At 42.0% G+C, this 23279-nt stretch overlaps 1 protein-coding gene across 3 annotated transcripts; it reads right to left on the bottom strand.

The window, feature by feature from the left end:
* Positions 1–14161: 14161 nt before the first annotated feature.
* LOC125297919 lies at positions 14162–22697 on the bottom strand. 3 transcript variants are annotated; one of them, XM_048248481.1, is made up of 2 exons: positions 22578–22697; positions 14162–15880 (listed from the first exon to the last, which is right to left on the bottom strand). In XM_048248481.1, the coding sequence occupies exon 2, from the start codon at positions 15877–15879 to the stop codon at positions 15271–15273; it is 609 nt and encodes a 202-aa protein (XP_048104438.1). In that variant the 5' UTR covers position 15880; positions 22578–22697; the 3' UTR covers positions 14162–15270. The 3 variants fall into 3 exon arrangements, with proteins under 3 accessions (XP_048104438.1, XP_048104439.1, XP_048104440.1); XM_048248482.1 differs by lacking the exon at positions 22578–22697 and adding an exon at positions 20771–21320; XM_048248483.1 differs by lacking the exon at positions 22578–22697 and adding an exon at positions 20248–20648.
* Positions 22698–23279: the final 582 nt, after the last annotated feature.

Consider the following 23279-nt stretch of genomic DNA (forward strand, 5'->3'; position numbering starts at 1 on the left):
AAACACACACACACACACATGCGCACACACCCCCACACACATACAAACACATAAACACACACACACACACACACACACACACATATGCACACACCACACACATACAAACACATACAAACACATAAACACACACCCCCACACCCATACAAACACATACACACCCACACGCACAGACACACACATACACACAGCACACACACACTAACACACACACACACACACTCTCACACCCACAAAGAGAAAGTGTTATATCAAGTCAAGTCAAGTCGGCTTTTATTGTCAATTTCTTTACATGCACTGGCCATACAAAGAATTGAAATTTCGTTTCTTACTTTCCCATGCAGACATAGACATGCTTTAAATACAGACATAGACATACTATAGACATAGCCATAGACAGTAAACATTAAATTAAAGTGCAAGACTGAAATATAGAACATGTATGTATCAAAATAGAAATATAGGACATATATATAAAAAAAAAATAGAGGTAGTTGTGTTGTATATTTATATAGTCTTAACAGTTACATGAAGTTTAAACTTGTGCTTGTGTGACCTGTATATTTACATTGATATGCAGTATGCAGTAATTTCAAGTATATCAGGCTTGATGTGAAGCAGCAACACGTTAGGCTGTTCCACAGAGTCACAGTGCAGTTCCACAGGGGCTGGCTGGTGGGTGGGGGCTGGGGGGAGTTAAACACAGGGTTAGCTGTGTTAACAGTGCGCTGGAGGGTCTTCCTGTTCTGATCTGTGCAGCTTCCCCTGCAGGGAGGGGAGTGGTGCACACTGTGATGCTGCTGGAGACGATGCTCCGATGGTCCCTCTGGAGAATGTAGTCATGACATGGGAGGCGTGGCACTTGCCTTCTTCAATTTGCTAAGAAGTAGAGGCCATGCTGGGCTTTCTTCACCAGTGATGCTGTGTTGGTGGTCCAGGAGAGGTCGCCGCTGATGTGCACCCCCAGAAATTTTGTGCTGCTCACTCTCTCCACAGCATCTCCGTCGATGGACAGTGGTGGCAGTTGTTTGTGGCCTCTCTGAAAGTTGACAACAATCTCCTTGGTCTTGCTGACATTTAGCAGGAGGTTGTTGTCTTTGACCATTTAGCCAGCAGGTTGTCAAAGTCAAAGTCAAAGTCAAAGTCAGCTTTATTGTCAATTTCTTCACATGTTCCAGACATACAAAGAGATAAATTACGCTTCTCACTATCCCACGGTGAAGACAAGACATATTTTACCAATTTTAAGTCCACAGACAAACATAACATTCAAGCAAACAAAAAGTAAGTAAATAAGTAAATAAGAGGGCACATATAATAATGAAAAATAAGAGCAGCAAAATTTTGTTGAAATTGTGCATAGACAGTCAATAAAAAACTAGTGCAAAGTCAGGCCAATAAGAGGCTTGGGTAGTTCTGTTTGACCTGAGTAATGAAGAAAGTGGCATAGTGGTGCAAGTTATGTAAGAGCAGCAGAAGTGTTGTGTTTTCAGGACAACAACACCAAGTTGTAAAGTGTACAAGTGTGCAAGTGTTCAAGTGTGCAAGTGGAGAGTGCAGGCGGCCATTGTGGGTCCAATGTCCAGGATGTTATGTGTAGCTGAGGGTGGAGGGGGGGAGGGAGGGAGAGAGTTCAGCATCCTTACAGCTTGGTGTAAGAAGCTGTTGGTGAGTCTGGTAGTGCGGGAGCGCAGGCTTCTGTACCTCTTCCCAGAGGGCAGTAGATCACTACTTCTTCTCTTTAGTGAGCCTCATTCTTCTCTGTAGTGAGCCTCTTAGTGATGAGGCCCACCAGTGTTGTGTCGTCCATAAACTTCACCAGATGGTTGAGCTGTGAGTGGTTGTACAGTCATGTGTTAGCAGTGTGAAGAGCAGGGGGCTGAGCACACACCCTGAGGGGCCCCCGTGCTCAGGGTCAGAGTGCTTGAGGTGTTGTCCCCGACGCATTACTGCTTGTGGTCTCTGCAACAGGAAGTCCAGCAGCCAGTTGCAGAGGGAGGTACTGAGTCCTAGCTTGTCCAGTTTGCTGATGAGTTGTTGTGGTATTATGGTATTGAATGCTGAACTGAAGTCTATGAACAGCATTCTCACATATGAGTCTTTATTGTCTAGGTGGGTGAGGGCTGGATGGAGGGCAGAGCAGATTGCATCCTCCGTGGATCGTTTGGCTCGGTATGCAAACTGGAAGGGGTCCAGGGTGGGGGTAGGGTGGCTTTGATGTGTGACATGACTAGCCGCTCAAGCACTTCATGATTATGGGCGAGTGCTACAGGACGGTAGTCATTGAAGCATGATGGTGATGATTTCTTTGGCACGGGTATGATGGTGGCAGTTTTGAAAAGTGATGGGATGACTGCTTGCTCCAGAGAGGTGTTGAAAATGTCTGTAAAAACATCCTTCAGCTCTTCTGCACAGTCCTTCAACACTCGTCCTGGTATGTTGTCTGGGCCTGCTGCTTTGTGGGTTAATGGTGGCTAGTGTCCCTCTTCACGCTGGCAGAGGACAGGTACAGGGGTTGGTCGTGGGGGGGAGGTGGGGTTTTCTGTGGGTGAGTGTCATTTTGTGCTTCAAAACTGTTCAGGTCATTTAGAAGAGAGGTGTTGTTCTCACAGCTCCGTGGCGCAGGCTTGTAGTCAGTGATGGCCTGTATGCCCTGCCATAGGCTCTGTGCATCTCTGCTGTCTTTGAAGTGTGTTGTTATTTTGTCTGTGTAATACTTTTTTGCCTTCCTGATGCCCTGGGACAGGTTAGCCCTCGCTGTTCTTAGGCCAGCTACATCTCCAGCTCTGAAGGTTTTGTCTCTGGCCCTCAGCAGTCTGTGGACGTCTCCTGTCAGCCATGGCTTCTGGTTGGCCCGAGTGGTGATGTGTTTTATTTCTGTAACATCATCGATGCATTTGGTGATGTAGGAGGTCACAGTGTCTGTGTATTCCTCAATGTCAATGTGGTTGTTGTGGGTGGCAGCTGTTTTGAAGATATCCCAGTCTGTTGTTTCAAAGCGGTCCTGAAGTTGTGAGACGGCCCCTCCGCCACATTCTCACCTCCTTCAGAACCGTTTGGTGACTTTTGCTCTTTGTCTGTATCGGGCAGCAGCAGGATGCTAATGTGGTCTGATTGCCCGATGTGGGGAGGGTTTGTAGGCTTTTTCTGTAGGGTGTAAACATTACATTACATTTTTACATTACATTTGTGGGGTAACAACATGGTAAACAAGGAACAATTCTCAGGACAGTGTTTTGTCCTGTTTTTAGCTTGTTTTAAAACGGAAGGATTACAGACTTGTTGGTGTTGAAATTTTGTTCTCTAAAGAGCTAGGTACAGTTTCCCTGAGATCCAGGGTTTTTGTCCTCTTGTTGGGAAGTTTATCAAGATTCCAGTCTCCAGATGATTGTGAAGGCATCCGGTGTTCACTTTGTTGTTCACTGACGGCCCGATATAGCTCATTCAGTGCCATGCTCCTGTCACTGTTTTTTTGTTGCTGGGGGATGTACACCGCGACCAGCAGAATCGCGGTGAATTCCTGGGGAGGTAGAAGGGTCGCACTTAATTATCATAAACTCCGCCAGTGGAGAGCAGTGTCTGTGTACTACCAGAAGCGCCTCGGCACCAAGCATCATGTGTAAACACAAACTCCTCCACCACGCCTTTTGTCTGCTAGGGCTTGGTCAGCTCGATAGCACGTTAGCTGCTCCAGGTGTATAGCAGAGTCGGGATGTTATCGTTGAGCCATGATTCAGTGATAACAGTCACGCAGCAGTTACTCACTGTCTTGTTTGCTGATCTTAGCAACCGAATGTCGCCCATCTTATTGTCCAGTGATCTTACGCTTGCCAGGAATATGGATGGTATTGCTGGGCGAAAGTTGGGTTGGCTGCTAGCCTTGTTCCGGCCGCCAGCTCGCTTTGCCTCTCTTCCTTGTCCTGGCACACCGCTTATGTGACGCCGCCAGGTGAAGCAGACGGGTCCGGACAAGTTGTGGTAGGCAGGCTTAAGTATTCCCAGTTCAGCCAGCGCCTCTGTTTTTTTTGTCCAAAACATCGATACTGTTGTTTTCCTCCCGTATCTGCAACAGTTGCTGTCGGCTGTACATGCTCTGGACGTAGTTTCATGCGATAAACATTGAAAAACACATTTTAACAACAAAAAAACACTGCACGTTCAGGAGAAGCAAGGAGTCGCTGCATCTACATGCGCCACTACTTCCTTCCTGTTATATAAACACAATCACACACACACACACACCTACAGTTAAATAAACACACACACACACACACAAATATAAAAGTAAAAGACAGGTCACAACAAAAAAGCTAAGTGTCACACATAAACTCTCACACACACACACACACACACATAGTCAACAGATGTGCCTATAGGACATGACTCATAACCTTGCTGCCAACACATACACACACACACACTCACACACATACACACACACACACACAGTCAACAGATGTGCCTATAGGACATGACTCATAAACTTGCTGCCAACACATTCACACACACTCACACACACATACACACACACACACACACACACAGTCAACAGATGTGCCTATAGGACATGACTCATAACCTTGCTGCCAACACACACACACACACAGTTGAGCTGCTGTCAGGTGGTTTTATTTATTAGCAAAGCTCTGAATCTCAGCTCAGTGGTGAACACACACACACACACACACACACACACACAAATATGTGTTTAAGTGTCACACATAAACAAACTCTATCTCACACATGCACATACAGTGAACACACACACACACACACACACACACACGCACACACATATGGGAACGAACTAAGCTTGATTTTCTGAACTGGTGATTTTGACATTGTCAATTTTACCCCCACAACTTTTGACAGCTGAAAATAAAATGAGACACAATGAACAGAAAGCCTCTTCAGTGTGCTTAATGGCCATGTAGGCTAGCCTGTTAATCACATTAGAAAGCCTCTTCAGTGTAGGCTAGCCTGTTAATCACATTAGAAAGCCTCTTCAGTGTAGGCTAGCCTGTTAATCACATTAGAAAGCCTCTTCAGTGTGCTTAATGGCCATGTAGGCTAGCCTGTTAATCACATTAATGTATGAAAATAAAGTTGAATGTTATTGAAGGAGAGTAACACTGCTATTCCCTGAAGATGAGTCAGATGAAGGCTACAGTTATGTTGGCCATTCATCTACAATTGCTTTTCTTATGGATGCCAGAAACTGCATATTACACTACGACAGTTTGTAAGGGTAAAGCCTGCTGTCACAAGTTTTGTGCCAGGTCCATAAGCTATAGGCTACAACAGCAAAGTTTTGGGCCAGGTCCATAAGCTATAGGCTACAACAAGCATGTTTTGGGCCAGGTCCATAAGCTATAGGCTACAGCAGTAGGTTTTGGGCCAGCAGACGTCTGATCATGTAATACGTGCTGTTCCACCTCACACTTACATCTTGAATGAGGCTGTTTTCTGGCTGTCCCATTTGTTTTTGCTTTACCTTCAGGCTATTGCTGGCAACCTCACTCTTGTCAAAGTGCTCCACCAGGGACCTTGCTGCACCAATGGCCTTTTGAATATGGGAATTCTGCTGCATAGCATGGTTCACAATTAGCTGCAGTGTGTGACCAGAGCAGCGGACGGAAGAGATCCCATGTTTTTCTTCTAGGATTCTGAGGGCACATACAATGTTTGCTGCATTGTCATGAACTATGGCGAGTATTTTATGCAGAGGGATTCCAAATTTGGCAACTGCAGTTTCAATCCATGATGCGATATTTACGGCTGTGTGCCTCTCTTGAAGTGGCATGGTGGTCAAATTGAAGTTCATGAGCTCCCATTCATCATTTATGAAGTGGCAAGTTAGGCATAAGTATGCCTCTGTGGCCATACTTGTCCACATATCTGTTGTCAGACATATCATGGAGCTGCAGGACAGGGCATCTTTGGTTTTCTCAAATTCCACATCATATTTCTTCTCCATCATGTTGGTGAAACATGTGCGTTTGGGTAGAATGTAGCCAGGTTGGAATGTTGCCACCATGTTCTGGAATCCTTCACCCTCAACTATAGACAGTGGTCTCATATCCCTCACTATCATCTTCAGGATACTGTCAGTGAGTACTGCTTGTAGTTGTGGCGTGCAGGAATTCCTTGGAAGGAATTCTGTCAGACTACTTTGCCTGCAACTGACAAAAGAGGAGAAAAATACACAATTAACCTACTGATGTAGACAGGGGGTGCATTTCACAAAACCATAGTTGCTAACCTGTTCTATGTATTAACAAGCTAAGCATACGTATGCATTTCCATTAGCTCCCCCCCTAATAATGAATCGCGCTAAAAGCAGGCAGGCACGCAGCTGCTCGCGTTTAGCCTACACTTGCATGCACGGACAAGTTTCTAGCTTCTTTTTAAACGGAGCCGCTTGCTTCCTTTGCGTGCTATAAAGCCTATAGTGGCAGCCGGGCGATAAGCGGGAACACGAGGTGTCCTTTTACAGAATTAATGAGTGTAGGCTACTTGGGCGGAGGAAACTCCAGTACAGACTAGCTCCTCTGAGCGCGTCGTGGAGTTATTTGCCCTTAACATCCAAAGACATTCATTGTAGGCTACTTCTCAAAAGTTAATAAACAGTACAGACTAGCTCTCCGTTTCATTAATAATCATATACTTACGTTGTCTTATTCTTCTCTGTAGGTGCATCGTCAACAACTCCTGTGTGTTTTCGTTTGAGATGTTCGTGCATTGTCGTTGTGCTCCCGTGATAAGCCAGCGACATTTGGCACAGTGTACAGACCACTCTTTTATCACAACTCTGCTTAAAATACTTCCATACTTTGGAAGCTTTCGGTCTCGGACCTGATTCCCTAGACTCACCTCCCTCCGCCATTTTTCATATCAAAGCACTGAAGGCGGGGGGGATGAAAGAAAGAGATCAGATTAACCAGCACAGCGCACAGCGCACAGACTGGTGTGGAGGTGAATTACAGTGAGACGGGAGACCAATAAATAGGTGGAAAACGACTCCTCGACTAAAAAATTGCGAAAAAATTGCAGTCGACTCATTTTCTTCACTAACTAGTTGATTCTAGCATTAATCGACTAAGTCGCTAACTAGAATAATCAAGCTCATATGGCCAGGCTAGCTAGCACTACTAACTAGCTCATATGGCTAGGCTAGCTCTATCACTAACTAGCTCATATGGCCAGGCTAGCTCTAGCATTAACTAGCTCATATGGCCAGGCTAGCTCTATCGCTAACTAGCTCATATGGCCAGGCTAGCTCTAGCATTAACTAGCTCATATGGTCAGGCTAGCTCTATCACTAACTAGCTCATATGGCCAGGCTAGCTCTAGCATTAACTAGCTCATATGGCCAGGCTAGCTCTATCTAGCATTAACTAGCTCATATGGCCAGGCTAGCTCTATCGCTAACTAGCTCATATGGCCAGGCTAGCTCTAGCATTAACTAGCTCATATGGCCAGGCTAGCTCTATCGCTAACTAGCTCATATGGCCAGGCTAGCTCTAGCATTAACTAGCTCATATGGTCAGGCTAGCTCTATCGCTAACTAGCTCATATGGCCAGGCTAGCTCTAGCATTAACTAGCTCATATGGCTAGGCTAGCTCTATCGCTAACTAGCTCATATGGCCAGGCTAGCTCTATCACTAACTAGCTCATATGGCCAGGCCAGGCTAGCTCTAGCACTAACTAGCTCATATGGCCAGGCTAGCTCTATCGCTAACTAGCTCATATGGCCAGGCTAGCTCTATCACTAACTAGCTCATATGGCCAGGCCAGGCTAGCTCTAGCACTAACTAGCTCATATGGCCAGGCTAGCTCTTTCGCTAACTAGCTCATATCAAGAAGAATAACCGTGGACTAACTATGGATAACTGGATAACTTGTAGACCAGAAAGGTGAGAGTTCATTGTCATTATGTTACATTTAGCAGTGTTTGCTTGTTGGGCTGCATATTGTTGATTGTTTGTGAAATTAAGCTACTGTATGTTGGCTAATGTCCAGCTTTTAAATGTTATGTAACTATAGCAACAGGCTAACAGGAGTTATAATGTAATAATGTAAAAGCTTGTGCGGAGAGACGCTCGATGAGTTCATTTATCGCTGCATTTGTTATGACAACCGATGGCATTCTGACCTGAAGTCAACTCTAGCAGACACACACACACACACAAACACAGAACACAGACACACACACACATAAACATACACACACACATATATACACACACACACACACAAACACAGATGCACACACGCACACACACACAACTCTAGCAGGCGTTAAATGACTGGAAGCTTGTTGTAATGTGCTGTCTCTACTATTGCTACTTTTTTTCAGTCAAATTTTAAATCTCCTGTGGTGAGTTGGACAAAATGCCTGTCTAGATTCCCCCATCCTGCACACTGGTGCCGAAACGAGCCACCTTGGCAAAATGGCTACCCTGTCTGGTGGTAAAACTGGCGAGACACTTTGCCCTGCCGTTCTACCTCAGTGTGTGAGAGGCAGTGTGCAAAGTCAGATTTGAAATGCCATTCTACCTCAGTGTGTGTGAGGCAGTGTGTGCAAAGTCAGACTTGAAATGCCGTTCTACCTCAGTGTGTGAGAGGCAGTGTGTGCAAAGTCAGATTTGAAATGCCGTTCTACCTCAGTGTGTGAGAGGCAGTGTGTGCAAAGTCAGATTTGAAATGCCGTTCTACCTCAGTGTGTGTGAGGCAGTGTGTGCAAAGTCAGACTTGAAATGCCGTTCTACCTCAGTGTGTGAGAGGCAGTGTGTGCAAAGTCAGATTTGAAATGCCATTCTACCTCAGTGTGTGAGAGGCAGTGTGTGCAAAGTCAGATTTGAAATGCCATTCTACCTCAGTGTGTGTGAGGCAGTGTGTGCAAAGTCAGACTTGAAATGCCGTTCTACCTCAGTGTGTGTGAGGCAGTGTGTGCAAAGTCAGATTTGAAATGCCATTCTACCTCAGTGTGTGTGAGGCAGTGTGTGCAAAGTCAGATTTGAAATGCCATTCTACCTCAGTGTGTGTGAGGCAGTGTGCAAAGTCAGACTTGAAATGCCATTCTACCTCAGTGTGTGAGAGGCAGTGTGTGCGAAGTCAGATTTGAAATGCCATTCTACCTCAGTGTGTGAGAGGCAGTGTGTGCGAAGTCAGATTTGAAATGTCCTGTGGTGGGTTGGGTCACATGTAGTGTCATCAAAACGCGGCTGAACTCTAGACCAACGACCCCAGAGACAACCAACCATCTAAGCTCCCCCCAGCCCCCCTGCCTCTACTGAACTCTAACTCTGCACCCCAGAGACTAACCCTCTAACTCTGCACTCCAGAGACTAACCCTCTAACTCTGCACCCCAGAGACAACCAACCATCTAAGCCAGCGGTCCCCAACCACCGGGCCGCAGGAAAATGCATGCAAACTAAACTAAATTTAATTTGCAATAATGTTACGTTTTTACATGGCATAGGCCTATATGCAGTTGTTTGATTGCACGCATGTTTGCATTTTGCAAGGTCTATTTTCTTACGTCTGTCTGTCCCGTCTTCAACACTTTTACATATTGCCTTCAGCGCCTGCAGCCTCAGGTCAGCTCACTTCACTTGATCAGTTCTTAGCTTAACGGTAGTGTCACACGAAGTTAGCTAAACTGCTAGAATGAGCAACAAAAAACAAGCATCTTTAGCAGGTCACTGGCCAGAGTGTTTGAGTTGCGAGAGCCGCTGCAGAGATTTCTTACAGAAAAAAAGTCACCGTTAGCTGCACATTTTAGTGATGAGGACTGGGTGTCAAAACTCGCTTACCTGTGTGACATATTTGGGTTGCTTAATGACCTCAACCTGTCACTCCAGGGGAGAATGACGACTGTCTTTAAACTGGCAGATAAAGTCGCTGCATTTAAAGCCAAGCTTGATTTGTGGGGACGACGAGTGGACCGGGGTGTATTTGATATGTTCCAAACAGTAGTGAGGGTTTTGGGAGAGACTGAGGCAGGGCCCTTTCTCTCGCAGCTGGTGCGCGATTACCTTGTTGCACTTTCAAATGAGTTTGAGCGTTAGCCTACTTCCCATCCTCCAAAGATCCACGGCAAACCAATAATATCCCGAATAGTCCTAACTTGTCAGCGCAGGAGGAAGAGCAGTTGATCGAATTGCAAATGACGGTGGTCTTAAGAGTGTGTATAAGGAAACCTCTCTGGTGGGTTTTGGATCAAAACCAAAGCAGAATATCCCGAGATAGCCATAAAAGCTGAAAAACGTTGCTACCATTTCCCACCACGCATCTATCTTTGAGGCCAGGTTTTCGCAATGACTGCAACTAAGACCAAATTAGCTAATCGACTGGACATTTCAAACACACTGAGGGTGTCACTGTCTTCCATCACCCCAGATGGAAGCTTCTTGTTGCAGGGAAACAAGCAGGGCTCCCACTGATTATATTAAGTAATGCATGTTTAGTTCCCATGTTTTGTTCCCATATTTTGTTAAGCATGTTCACACTTATAGATGTAGCTCCAAGTTGTTCTATATTCAGTTCATATTGTTCAATTTTCACTTCTTCAAGTTCACGTTTCGTTACCTTCACTGTTCATACGTAACTGGAGCTAGTTCTTTTCAAGTAATGCATGCACAACACATATGGAACATGGAACCTCCGAACCCTCCCCCAAGCCCCCACTGGTCCGTGAAAAACAAAATAGGAATCAAACCGGTCCATGGTACATAAAAGGTTGGGGGACCCCTGACCTAAGCCCCCCCAGCCCCCCTGCCTCTACTGCAGTGTTTTTCAACCACTGTGCCGGGGCACACTAGTGTGCCGTGAGAGATCATCAGGTGTGCCGCAGAAAATTACCCAAATGTCATTCACTAGTTCTGAAAAGCAACTGTTGCATCAAAGAATTTATAACCACATGCTCTCATTGATTGTATGATTGCACTATTTGTGAGATGCAGGCATTGTACAACGGGGGCCCCATATCCAGTATTCACAGAATCATCACATATCCAGTTCATAACAACAATTAAATTAGATATATTCACCTACCAGAGTACAGAGCTTCATTACTTGAGCAAAAGTACAGATACCCTTTGCTAAATTTTACTCAAGTACAAGTAAAAGTACAACAGTCAGATGTCTACTTAAGTAAAAGTACTGAAGTACTTGTTTTTAAAAGTACTTGAGTACCAAGAGTACAAGAGTAGCCTACATTTTCTAAATATTGCATTACTACTGCCACAGTGCTTACATTTATGTACAGAAACATCCTACATGGAGTTATGAAAAATGTTAATGTTAATACCTTGGAGAATGTAAAAGGAATTGAAAGTGAAATCAAGTCATTTTCATCTTTTTACCATGTTGCCAGGGATGGGCAGTATTTCTAATACATGTATTTAAAATACATTTTTCAAATACAAAATACTATTTTGTAATTGAAACACTTGAAGCGAAAACTATCATTAACTTGTTCAGAAAATTTAAATAGTTTGGCGAGGTGGGGCCACAGGTTGGCACATTCCCGGGATGGACCTGCTGCGTCTTCATCCATTGTTTCATCCATGGTTTCGTCTCTTATCTAAATCTGACCATGGAGTTGACTTTGGCGGAAAGCTGAAGGTGATTGCTGATAGGCTGTCCCAATCAATGGCGCCTGCACAATCCAATCACGTTTGAGAGGGAAACAACAAATTGAGGGTTTCCGATTTTTCAGTTTTTTTTCTTAGAAGAAGTAACTGGTACTCACGGTTATGGATAGAAATGTAGTGGAGTAAAGAGTACAATATTTGCCTCTCAAATGATACTCGAGTAAAGTACAGATCCCTCAAAATTGTACTCAAGTACTGTGCTCAAGTAAATGTACTCCGTTACTGTCCGGCTCTGTCACCTACAAATGAAACAGAGGGCGCTTGTTTTATTGAGCAGGTCTTGCATAGAAGCCATAATAAGGCCATATCTGTGTATTATTTGAAATTTTAGGCTATGGTATGTTTATTTTTTCTTCACACAGGATGTTAGTGTGCCGTGGGACATTTTAAGTGTCAAAAGTGTGCCGTGGCACAAAAAAGGTTGAAAAACACTGCTCTACTGAACTCTAACTCTGCACCCCAGAGACTAACCCTCTAACTCTGCACCCTAGAGACTAACTCTGTACCCCATAGACTAACCCTCTAACTCTGCACCCCAGAGACAACCAACCATCTAAGCCCCCCCAGCCCCTGCCCGATGCCTTCTTCCCTATCCCACCTATAGTGTGTATTTATTTACAACATACTGAAATTACACGTATACATAGCCTTATACACCTTAGCCTTAGCCTATACACATATTCTTACTACTCTTATAATGTTAATCTGCACTACAATGGTGCTGTCACCACACTGTATAAAGTTGTACATACTGTACATACCTGTCTTTATTTTCATACTGAATATCTCTATTTATTCTGTTTTTCTTATATAATCCCTGCTGAAAAAAACAGCTAGAAACCAGCTCATGCTGTTAGCTGGTCTAGCTGGTCTTTGCTGGTTTACAGTACTTCCAGTTCTTGTTAGCTGGTGTAGCTGGTTGGGCCACCAGCTGGATATGCATCTGAGGCAGCTGGTCATGCTGGGACACACACACACACACACACAGATACAGACACACAGATACACACACACACACATACACACAAACACACACACACAGATACAGACATCCTCAATATGTATGGTGTTTTTATTTTTTATGTTAATCTCTTCAATGGAAATAAGTCTGACACACACACACACACACAGAGGAGAGAGATCCTAAATGTGTTATGGTTTTCATCTTTTCAATGGAAAGAGATATGACCTTAACTTCCTGTTTTAATGGAAAGAGGTCTGACCTTAACTTCCTGTCCCAAATCCAGGGCTGTAGTTTGGATATTTAGCGCCCTCTCATGGTGAGACTCAAAAATATGGCCACAAAAGAGGAATCACTTTGGGTTCTATACAGTAGTGTGTGTGTGTGTGTGTTACGGTCCATAATAAACTCTAAACATGGATTAAGAGACCAAAGAGACGGATTATCAAAAAGAGGGGTAGTTTATTTTGTAACCCTCGCAAAAATGGTCAAAAGACCCAAAAGTGCCTGTGGGATAAGTGGTTGAGACTGGTTTCTCATGAGGTAGTTTGGATCAGAATGTTGAAGGTATTTATTGTATGAGGTAGACTGGATCAGAATGTTGAAGGTATTTATTGTATCACAAGCAAAACGGAAACAGCATACAGCAAACGGTAAAACAACACTTGAACCTCTGTGTCACCATGGAAACACCATACAGCAAGCAGCAAAACAACACTTGAACCTCTGTGTCACCATGATCTTTATAGACTATTAAAGGTGTAGTTACTCCATACAGATCTTTATAGACCCCAAAGGTGTAGTTAGTCTCCATACAGATCTTTATAGACTATTAAAGGTGTAGTTAGTCTCCATGCAGATCTTTATAGACTATTAAAGGTGTAGTTAGTCTCCATACAGATCTTTATAGACTATTAAATGTGTAGTTAGTCTCCATACAGGTCCATACTAGGGATGTAACGGTGTGAAAATTTAACCTCACGGTTATAGTGACCAAAATTATCAAGGTTTTCGGTATTATCACGGTATTTCTAAAAGTGTGTTCAATATGTTCAGAAAGCACTGATAAGCCTACACAAGCTGAAATAGTTTCAAAAAGTATCCCGTTCACTTTTTTCATGTTTAATTGGCTATGTGCTTATAGCTCAACTTACCCTACCATAACTTGGAGTTTGCTATTTCTGTTATTTGGATGCAATGAGTGAGACCAAAGTAAGTGTTCAAAATAAAACTTTGACTACTGTATTCTCCTGATAACGTGAGTGGAATGGATTTAATGTGGACGCGAAACAAAAAAAGACGGAGTGGCTACATGATACAAGTGCACATTTTGCGGTGAAAAAGTTCTGCCTTTTAAAATCAGGTGTAGCCTAATCCGAATCGTAGTTAAAACCATCAATTAGATAACAGAATCAGTAGGGTACCAGTTTTGTTCCATTGTACTGTATGTCAAAAGCAGGCTTGGGTGAAGCTGGGAAGGATTAAACACACGGTTTCCTCACCGCGGTAATCAACAGTGATAATCATGATATTTGAAATGAAAACGGTAATTATTGTAGTCAACATTTTTTTCGCGGTTTACCATTATACCGGTAATCGTTACATCCCTGGTCCATGCAGATCTTTATAGACTATTAAAGGTGTAGTTAGTCTCCATACAGGTCCATACAGATCTTTATAGACTATTAAAGGTGTAGTTAGTCTCCATACAGATCTTTATAGACTATTAAAGGCATAGTTAGTCTCCATACAGATCTGTATAGACTATTAAAGGTATTGTTAGTCCCCATACAGGTCCAGACAGATCTCCATAGAATATTAATGGTGCTGTAAGCGATGTTGGGTAATGTCACTTCCGTTGCAGGCCACACATTGATAAAGTATTGTAAGCCGCGGGCCACACATTAATAAAGTATTGTAAGACGCAGGCCACACATTGATAAAGTATCCTAAGCTGCAGGTCACACATTGATAAAGTATTGTAAGCCACAGGCTACACAGGAAAAGCTAAACTCATATAGTACTCAATTAGAGTGTTTAGGCATCCTGTCATTTGCGTGACATGTAACATTCTCATTAAGCATCGAAACAAAACAGAAATGATATGCTAAGGAAAATGTTGATAAACACATTGCTACTTGCCTATGTTACTTACATACTGTAATTTCAGTTAACATTGTAAAACAGAAACGATAGGCTAAGGAAAATGTTGATAAACACATTGCTCTTGCCTACTACTGTATGTTACTTACATACTGTAATTTCAGTTAATATTGTAGAACAAATGTAGTAAAGACCGGTTTCAGGTGCATAGCGAACTCAGAGGACAAGCAAGCCCAGAGCTGTAGAGCTCAAAACTACAACAAATTAAAATGCCAAGAAAGTAAGCTGCTCTGTTTTCAAAGCCTTAGCTGAAACTTCTAATAGGCTAGACATTTGGATATGAAGCATGCAAGAAAATAAGCTGCTCTGTCTTCAAAGCCTAATAGGCTAGACATTTGGATACGAAGCATGCATTTTGCAGTTTCAAAGTTATGGCACAAATTTTATTTTCATGCTCGAGGAAAAAGAATACTAGTTTTTCTACAATATTAAAAATACTACAGTTGTTGTTGAATGTTCAAACCCTTTTACAGTGTTTGAAATATCATGTTTTTCTAGTTACATCAGTCGTATTATTTCCGAACATAAATATCACATTTCTCATCGTTTCAGCCATCTCCTTTTGCTTCTCTTTCTCGATCTCTTTCTCCTCCTCAGTCAGGAAAGTAATATCGATGACCATCTCCGAGCTCTCGGCCCAGCGGTGCGTAGCCTTGAGGTACAGGTCGTTCCTCGTCCACTCGTGCCTCCCGCTGCTCTTCACATTGTAATCAACATAGCAGTAGAGCTCCGAGTAGGCGCTAGAATCACCAATCGTGCTTTTGATAAGAGTCACACTCTCCCGCACTTCAGACAACGACATGCCAAACCTCGCCGCTATCTGAGTGTTCGCCTCCGCTTGGTCCGATGCGAGGACGGTTATTTCGTCGCCGATTTTACAGTCTGAGATCCGTTCGGAAGCCCTGTACGTCCACTGGCTGTCAGATGCGGTCTTCTTGAAGACGACTCGGCCTCCACACCCCACTACCGCACCACCACTCTTCTCCAGGCAGAGCGTGCTGGCGGTCGAGTCCACCACCTTTCCGTGCTCCAGGTAAGGGATGTCATGCTCCAGACTGGTGGGGTGGTGGATGGTAAGGGCAGTGTTTCCCATTCTGTAAAAAACACAATGGTCGAATATGACAGATCTATTAAGGGTTCAAATGCACCTTTACATGTCTGTTTTTAGAGAATACACACATCTTGTCTGCAACTTAGCAGAGACAATGCACACATGCCGATATACACATACCGCACCTGTCAGGCTAACTATCAGAGCTACGTTTTCACACTGAGGAAACACAATGTCCTCACACTACCAGGGTCTGGTGTCAACGAGGCTATGCACACTGCAAAAACTGCTTATCTAACAAAATCTAACCAAGTGTTATTAATCTTATATCAAGATAAAAAAACTAGTTGGTATTGTTTTCAGTATGAAGAGACTTACCTAAGCTAGCTCTTGTGAAATCATTTGACTTAATTTAAAAAAAATTGACTTATTTTAAGACATCTCATCTTGAAAACAAGCAAATTTGTCTGCCAGTCGTTAAGCAAATTTGTCCTAAAACAAGCAAATTTGTCTGCCAGTCGCGTTAAGCAAATTTGTCCTAAAAAAACAAGCAAATTTGTCTGCCAGTGCATTGAGCAAATTTGTCTTGATAAGACTCCTTAAAATAAGTTAAAGTCTTCTTAAATTAAGTCAAAATGATCTTTTTGAGAGGGCTAGGTAAGTCTTTTCATACTAAAAACAATACCAAATAGATTTTTTTTATCTTAATATAAGATCAATATGTGATGAGCCTACATTTACATTTTATTTCTATATTGTTTTGTTTTATTTATATGATTCTGTATTTTATTTTGTCATAAGGTCATCTATTTGTTTGATTAAGTACATTGCAATAACATGAGAATTGTACTATACAGTGGTAAAGATATTATCAATGTTTCATTCTCTCATGCTTTGTCTGCATGGAGAGCAGAGTTTAGAACATAGAAAGAGTTCATGAACAGGTCAAGCGAGTTCAGATACAGTTTAATGACTAGTGATCATCTCAGCATGCTTTGTGATTGGTTCTTCTTGATTACACGCGATAGCGTGCAAATTCTGTTCCGAATTTCGTTATCGCGAAGGACATAATCGGACCTTATATCGTCTCACTTTTGGATCCCTTTCTTGGCACATATCTCGTGGACTTTCGGGAATGGATGCCATATCGTTTGGATGTTTTCCAGGACTTTTGCACCGTCGAACTTTTGGGACAGTGACAGAGACACTGCGTGCGTGCGTGTGCGGTAGGCTAGCTGAGATGGCCATGCCTACAAGGACAGTGAGTCACCATGCTACTGTGGTAATGTTAACCTGTTTTTAAGGGATTTGAATGTGAAACTTTTTGTTTAAGACCTAGGCAAAATGACTGTGATATGGTGAACTGTACATTTATTTTGAATGGGTTTACAGATAAATGATTTAAACGTATCCATGACTCCATGTCTGCATTTGCTGCCATCCTATATGTAACAAATAACACTTGGTTAGAATTCATTTTTTACAGTGCAGTTGATATGTTGGTGGCCAGCCGGGGCCTACTGGTTAGCACTTCGGACCTGTAACCGGAGGGTTGCCGGTTCGAACCCCGACCAGTAGGCATGGCTGAAGTGCCCTTGAGCAAGGCACCTTACTGCTCCCCGAGCGCCGCTGTTGATGCAGGCTAGGGCTTTGACTCCGAACTTCGTTTCTCGAATATAATTCGATTATTTTAAAAATATTCTAACGAATTTTAGGGATCTCTTAATATTCTAACCTGTAGCCTATGGAGATAATTTCTATAAATGTATTTGGCTGTAGGCTAAACGTTGTTTTCAATTCAGATTCCGAGGTTTTTTTCACGCCTGGTGAAGTAAAATCGCGAGCTCATTAGCAAGGCTATTATTGGTCATCTAGGCTCCTGTAGGTGATGTTAGCATCCTGGCTGGTTCGCGCTTAGTGACACATAGACACTTTTATTTTAAACTTAACCTTCCTCTGATTTTAATCACCTCAGTTATCAATCAAAGCAAACAGGGAAAAGAAATGGCAACACAATCATGAAAAACACTCAAATAAATAAATGTGCAGATAAGTCTGAATGAAAAGCAGCACTGGTTGAAGCCTGGAAATATTGTAAACAAAGTAGGCTAACGTTAGCTTAATTTGCTAGTTTATCATAGTCTGGTTAGACTGTTCAGTTTCCCTATGTGTGTTTAAGTTTCAAATGAATACTTTTTCTCCTTGGGACAGGCCCGTTTGAGTCTTGGAAAATACTTTTCCATTTGCATCGGGATTGAGATGATTAGAACTCAGCAGTTAATTTTAATGCAACAGTTTTGAACAAATTTGTGCAGCGTGCTAATGATGCTAACCGGATTTAATAGCAATTTAGCCAGTCATCTTACACGATTAATGTTTGGATTACATGCGCATGCTGAGGAGGGATGCGCCTGTTGAGAGGGAGAGAGAAAGTGCAGGGGCAAGGAGAGTCTGTGTTGAGGTAGGCCTACTTCTATCGCCTATTCTAGTAGTTTGACATACACTGCAAAAAATTAATTCTAACCAAGTGTTATTGATCTTATATTAAGATTAAAAAATCTAATTTTAAATCTAAAATCTAGTTTTTAGTATGAAAAGACTTACCTAGAGCCCTCTCAAAAGATCATTTTGACTTAATTTAAGAAGACTTTAACTTATTTTAAGGAGTCTTATCAAGACAAATAAGCTCAACGCACTGGCAGACAAATTTGCTTGTTTTCAGGATAAGATGTCTTAAAATAAGTGAATTATTTTTTAAATTAAGTCAAATGATTTCACAAGAAAGCGCTAGGTAAGTCTCTTTATACTGAAAACTATACCAACTAGTTTTTCTTATCTTGATATAAGATTAATAACACTTGGTTAGATTTTGTTAAATAAGCAGATATATTTAGCCTATTTATTTATGGACAACGTAAGGCAGGAGGTGTGTGTTGCTTTTAATTATGAATGTTCTATCGAACGTATTTTTTATTGATATCGATTACATGCCTATTGCGATACATATCGCTATCGTTTTATCGCCCGGCCCTATGCTCAATAATAACAATTTTAACACACGCATAAATACTCAGCCTTTCGTGCACGTAGTCTATTGACATTGACTGATACACTGCCCTCTGGTGGACAGAACATATAGAACTTAAGTTTGATACCAATATCGGTCTTACTGAAGACATTTAATGGTTAAAATATTATTAATACATATTCGAATATATTCAAATTTTAATATTAATAAACAAACGAACTTCGAATATGATTTTTGGGCAAAAGTCAAAGCCCTAATGCAGGCAGCTCACTGCACCGGGATTAGTGTGTGCGTCACCTCACTGTGTGTACACTGTGTGCTGTGTGTGTTTCACTAATTCACGGATTGGGATAAATGCAGAGACCAAATTTCCCTCATGGAATCAAAAGAGTATACTTAATATAGTATATTAGTAGTAGTATAGTATACTATGCAGTCGATATTATTCAGACTCAACGAGGGTATGCAGTCGATATTATTCAGACTCAACGAGGCTATGCAGTTGATATTATTCAGACTGGTGTCAACGAGGCTATGCAGTCGATATTATTCAGACTCAACGAGGCTATGCAGTTGATATTATTCAGACTCAACGAGGCTATGCAGTTGATATTATTCAGACTTAACGAGGCTATGCAGTCAATATTATTCAGACTGGTGTCAACGAGGCTATGCAGTTGATATTATTCAGACTCAACGAGGCTATGCAGTCGATATTATTCAGACTCAACGAGGCTATGCAGTCGATATTATTCAGACTGGTGTCAACGAGGCTATGCAGTTGATATTATTCAGATTGGTGTTAACGAGGCTATGCAGTTGATATTATTCAGACTCAACGAGGCTATGCAGTTGACATTATGCAGTTGATATTATTCAGACTCAACGAGGCTATGCAGTTGATATTATTCAGACTCAACGAGGCAGTAGTGGCATAATTTTGTCCTTTTTTTTTTCAAGTTTGTATTGGCGAGCACTGCGTCCATAGATGTCTGGCACACTGACACAACAAATTATATGTTTGATAATGTTTTATTATATAATAGGGTAGACTAGGCTTTAATTTGTAAAATTGGTTTGAAATGTTTTAACCTGCAGCCTAGGCTACTTACAGATTGTGGCATTGTGCTAGTGTGTTTAACCAACCAATACAATTGTATGAACAGTGTTCACATTAGGCTACATGTTCAACTGTACCCTGTAGACACAGACTACTGATCAGGCCACTGAACGTTTCATACAAGGTAGCATACCATGTCAAACACTGCTTTTGTCTATGAACTCAACAAAACACACCAGCCCAGTTTAGAAGCATTTAATTCAACTATTTAGTTATTCACATTAGCCTTGCTATACTGATAAAGTATGCCTATTTGCTTCACCTTGTGTCGATCTAGATGGCTCTTTGCACGTATTCTTCATCAAATGAACTCGTTATGTCTATCTGTCTGTCCAATATCGCTAAACGTCTTTTCTGACAGAAGTCTGTGACATCAATAAGCATCTCTCCTCGCCGGGCTCACATTCCAACTCTCTTCGCGTTGCGTCCGCGGCAACAATTAGCTTCCACTGTATGCATAGGGCCTGCATTCACATATTCGTTGCTGGATCACACACGTTTTTAATGGGGCTGACAACACATCAAGATGCATTCGCGTCTGCGCGTGATTTGTAAACTCAGTTGTAACCCCTCCCCCCAAATATGTTCTTATCAGATCTGCGCGAACCACGTAGGCCAAGTCTCCCATTTTGGATTCAAAACGGCGATTTTGGCCGAAAGGTCAGGAGTTTTCATGCCTGTAACAACAAACTCAGCTGCACTGCTGCAAGTAGCCTACAAAGTTGACTGTAATATGCTTCGCCATATTTAACGAACCAGCTAGCTTTGTGATAACAAAATCTTACCTTTTATTTGTTTAGTCCCCTTAAAGTTATCCACATATCAAACGATTAAATCCAGTTATGGAGCAATTGTTTTGGGGAAGCAGTCGCACTATATCCACTTGTGCTGCCCTTTTTAAAGTAAAACAACACTTTGAGCCATAGCCAAATGGGCATTGCGCATACAACGCTATGGTGACATGATAGGAAAGCTAAATGCCCAAGAAACGTCACGTCATAAAAGTTGTTCAAACCAAAGAGAATTGGCACTGTCTGGTTACTTCCTGTTTCTAGACTGGTTGCCGTTCCTCCTCAGATTTCATGCGAGGGCGCTGCATACCGAGGTGAAGTTAGTTTGATATTCGGATATTCGACAGATATTCATTTTTTTTAATGCGGCCGGTTTCACCCCGTGTTTGCAGACAGTGTACAAACAGATGGCCTGTCTACTTGCTCCCAGCCGACCTACTTAGGGACCGTCTATAAAGTACCTTCTGAATTACCTTTATAGTATTGTTTTGTCAATAGCTTTGACATCATGTGACCTAGTGACTCCAAACCAATGCAGAATAGTTATCCTATATGGGACTCATCAGACACACCTCTTCTTATAGTCACTGTAAGCACACTATATTTTATATGAATATTTTAAAGAAAATACATTATTTCCTATATGAATGGTCTTCTTTTTTCCAATACCTTCCAAGCCATGTGACCTAGTGACTCCATACCAATGCAGAATCGTTATCCTATGATTCCAATATAGAATAATTATCCTATTATACCAAACTAATGCAGAATAGTTATCATATATGGGACTAATCAGACACACCTGAAATTAATGATTTTTTGCACATACTATTTTAATTAATTTCTTTACAAAAAAAAACAATTTGTTTCCAATGGAAACTGCTTTTTGCTCAATACCTTCCATACACTGGGTCCTAGACATCACAGATCAACATAGAACTAATGGAACTGCAACCAATTCCGATACAATGGGGCTTAATAGGAAGTGCCAAGGCTCTCCGTAGAAGGGCTCTGTACAAACGCAAAAACGTATTGCCAGTTTGTTCACGGTGTAGCCTAGTGCTGCCTAATTAAAATGGGATAGGCAAGGTTCATCTTATATTAGGCTATTACGGTGTGGCACTTTTATTGGGCATTAGCCACTTTTAAATTATTTGATAAGGAACTCATAAAAAAATAAGCGGCAAAAGCTGTCGATATAGTCGATACAGTATATAAATAGCCTAGGCTATTAATACTATTACTTTATTACTATTACTGTTATTATTAGTAGTAGTAGTATTTATTAGTATATTAATAGTCTATAGTGCTGTAACGACACTGCTGTTATTATTAATTGTTAAAGTTGCTCTAAGCGATGCTGGGTAACATCACTTCTGTTGACTTTCAAACAAAACAGAGAGCTAGCTCGCTACTTCCTCCCCCTCCCTCCCATGCTGCTCCCGTGCAATTGAAACTCTCCTAAACGCGCATCTTGTCTGTGATTTGCTGGAACAGTTTTGTTATGTTTTTATGGGCTAGGTTTGCCCAGGTTGTTTTTGTTGCCGTTTCTGGAGCCTGGGCTGTCATTAGCCTAAAAACCGCGTGGCATCTCTTAGAGTGCCTTTAACTTCCGAGAACTATTTGAGGCTTCCATGAGCCGCCATTATTGGAATCAAATGGAACATTAGCGTCATTGGAGTTGTCGCAACTCTCTATCTATAAGCCTCTGGATTCAACATGGACTTTAAGAACCTCAAGAACAGAATCTTTTGTTAGAATGTTCAAAACTCCCTGCTGAAGTTTTTAAGATCAATTTTACCTCCAATGCTGCGCGCTTCACTCTGCCTTCTTCAGCTCCCTGCTGGTCTGACTGTCTAAGGCTAGCACGGGTGTGTGTGTGTGTGTTTGTGTGTCTGAGGCAAGCATAGGCTTGTGTGTGTGTGTGTGTGTGTGTGTGTGAGACAAGCACGGGTGTGTGTGTGTGTGTCTGAGGCAAGCATGGGCTTGTGTGTGTGTGTGTGTGTGTGTGTGTGTGTGTGTTTAGAGTGTGTGTGTGTGCCTGAGGCAAGCATAGGCTTTGTGTGTGTGTCTGTGAAAAGCCAGGCAAATAACAAAGAGGAATGCACCACACCTCTTGCTCAACTAGTTTATCCACACAGCTGCACATTAAGGAGTGTGTGTGTGTGTGTGTGTGTGTGTGTGTGTGTACGTGTGTGCCTGAGAGATAGCCAGATCATGCAGCCAGTGGTATATACACTGCAAAAAAGAAAATCTAACAAAGTGTTATTAATTAAGTGTTATTAAGTGTTATTACTATTTAAGCAGTGGTTGGGTTAAAATTGGGTTGTTTTAACTCATTGTTTTTAACCCATTGGATTGTTTATAACCCATGGTTTTTGAGTGGAAGTCAAATGATTTTAGGAGAAAGTGTGAGGTAAGTCTTCATACTAAAAACAGTAGCAAATAGATTTTTTGATCTTGATATAAGATTAATAACACTTGATTAGATTTTAAAACAGTA

This window comes from Alosa alosa, chromosome 7, assembly GCF_017589495.1.
Source record: "Alosa alosa isolate M-15738 ecotype Scorff River chromosome 7, AALO_Geno_1.1, whole genome shotgun sequence".
In the NCBI taxonomy this organism is placed as follows: domain Eukaryota; kingdom Metazoa; phylum Chordata; class Actinopteri; order Clupeiformes; family Clupeidae; genus Alosa; species Alosa alosa.

Bases quoted from the DNA above. Each gene is read 5' to 3' on its own strand.
- LOC125297919 (XM_048248481.1), bottom strand. From the start codon at position 15,879: ATGGGAAACACTGCCCTTACCATCCACCACCCCACCAGTCTGGAGCAT.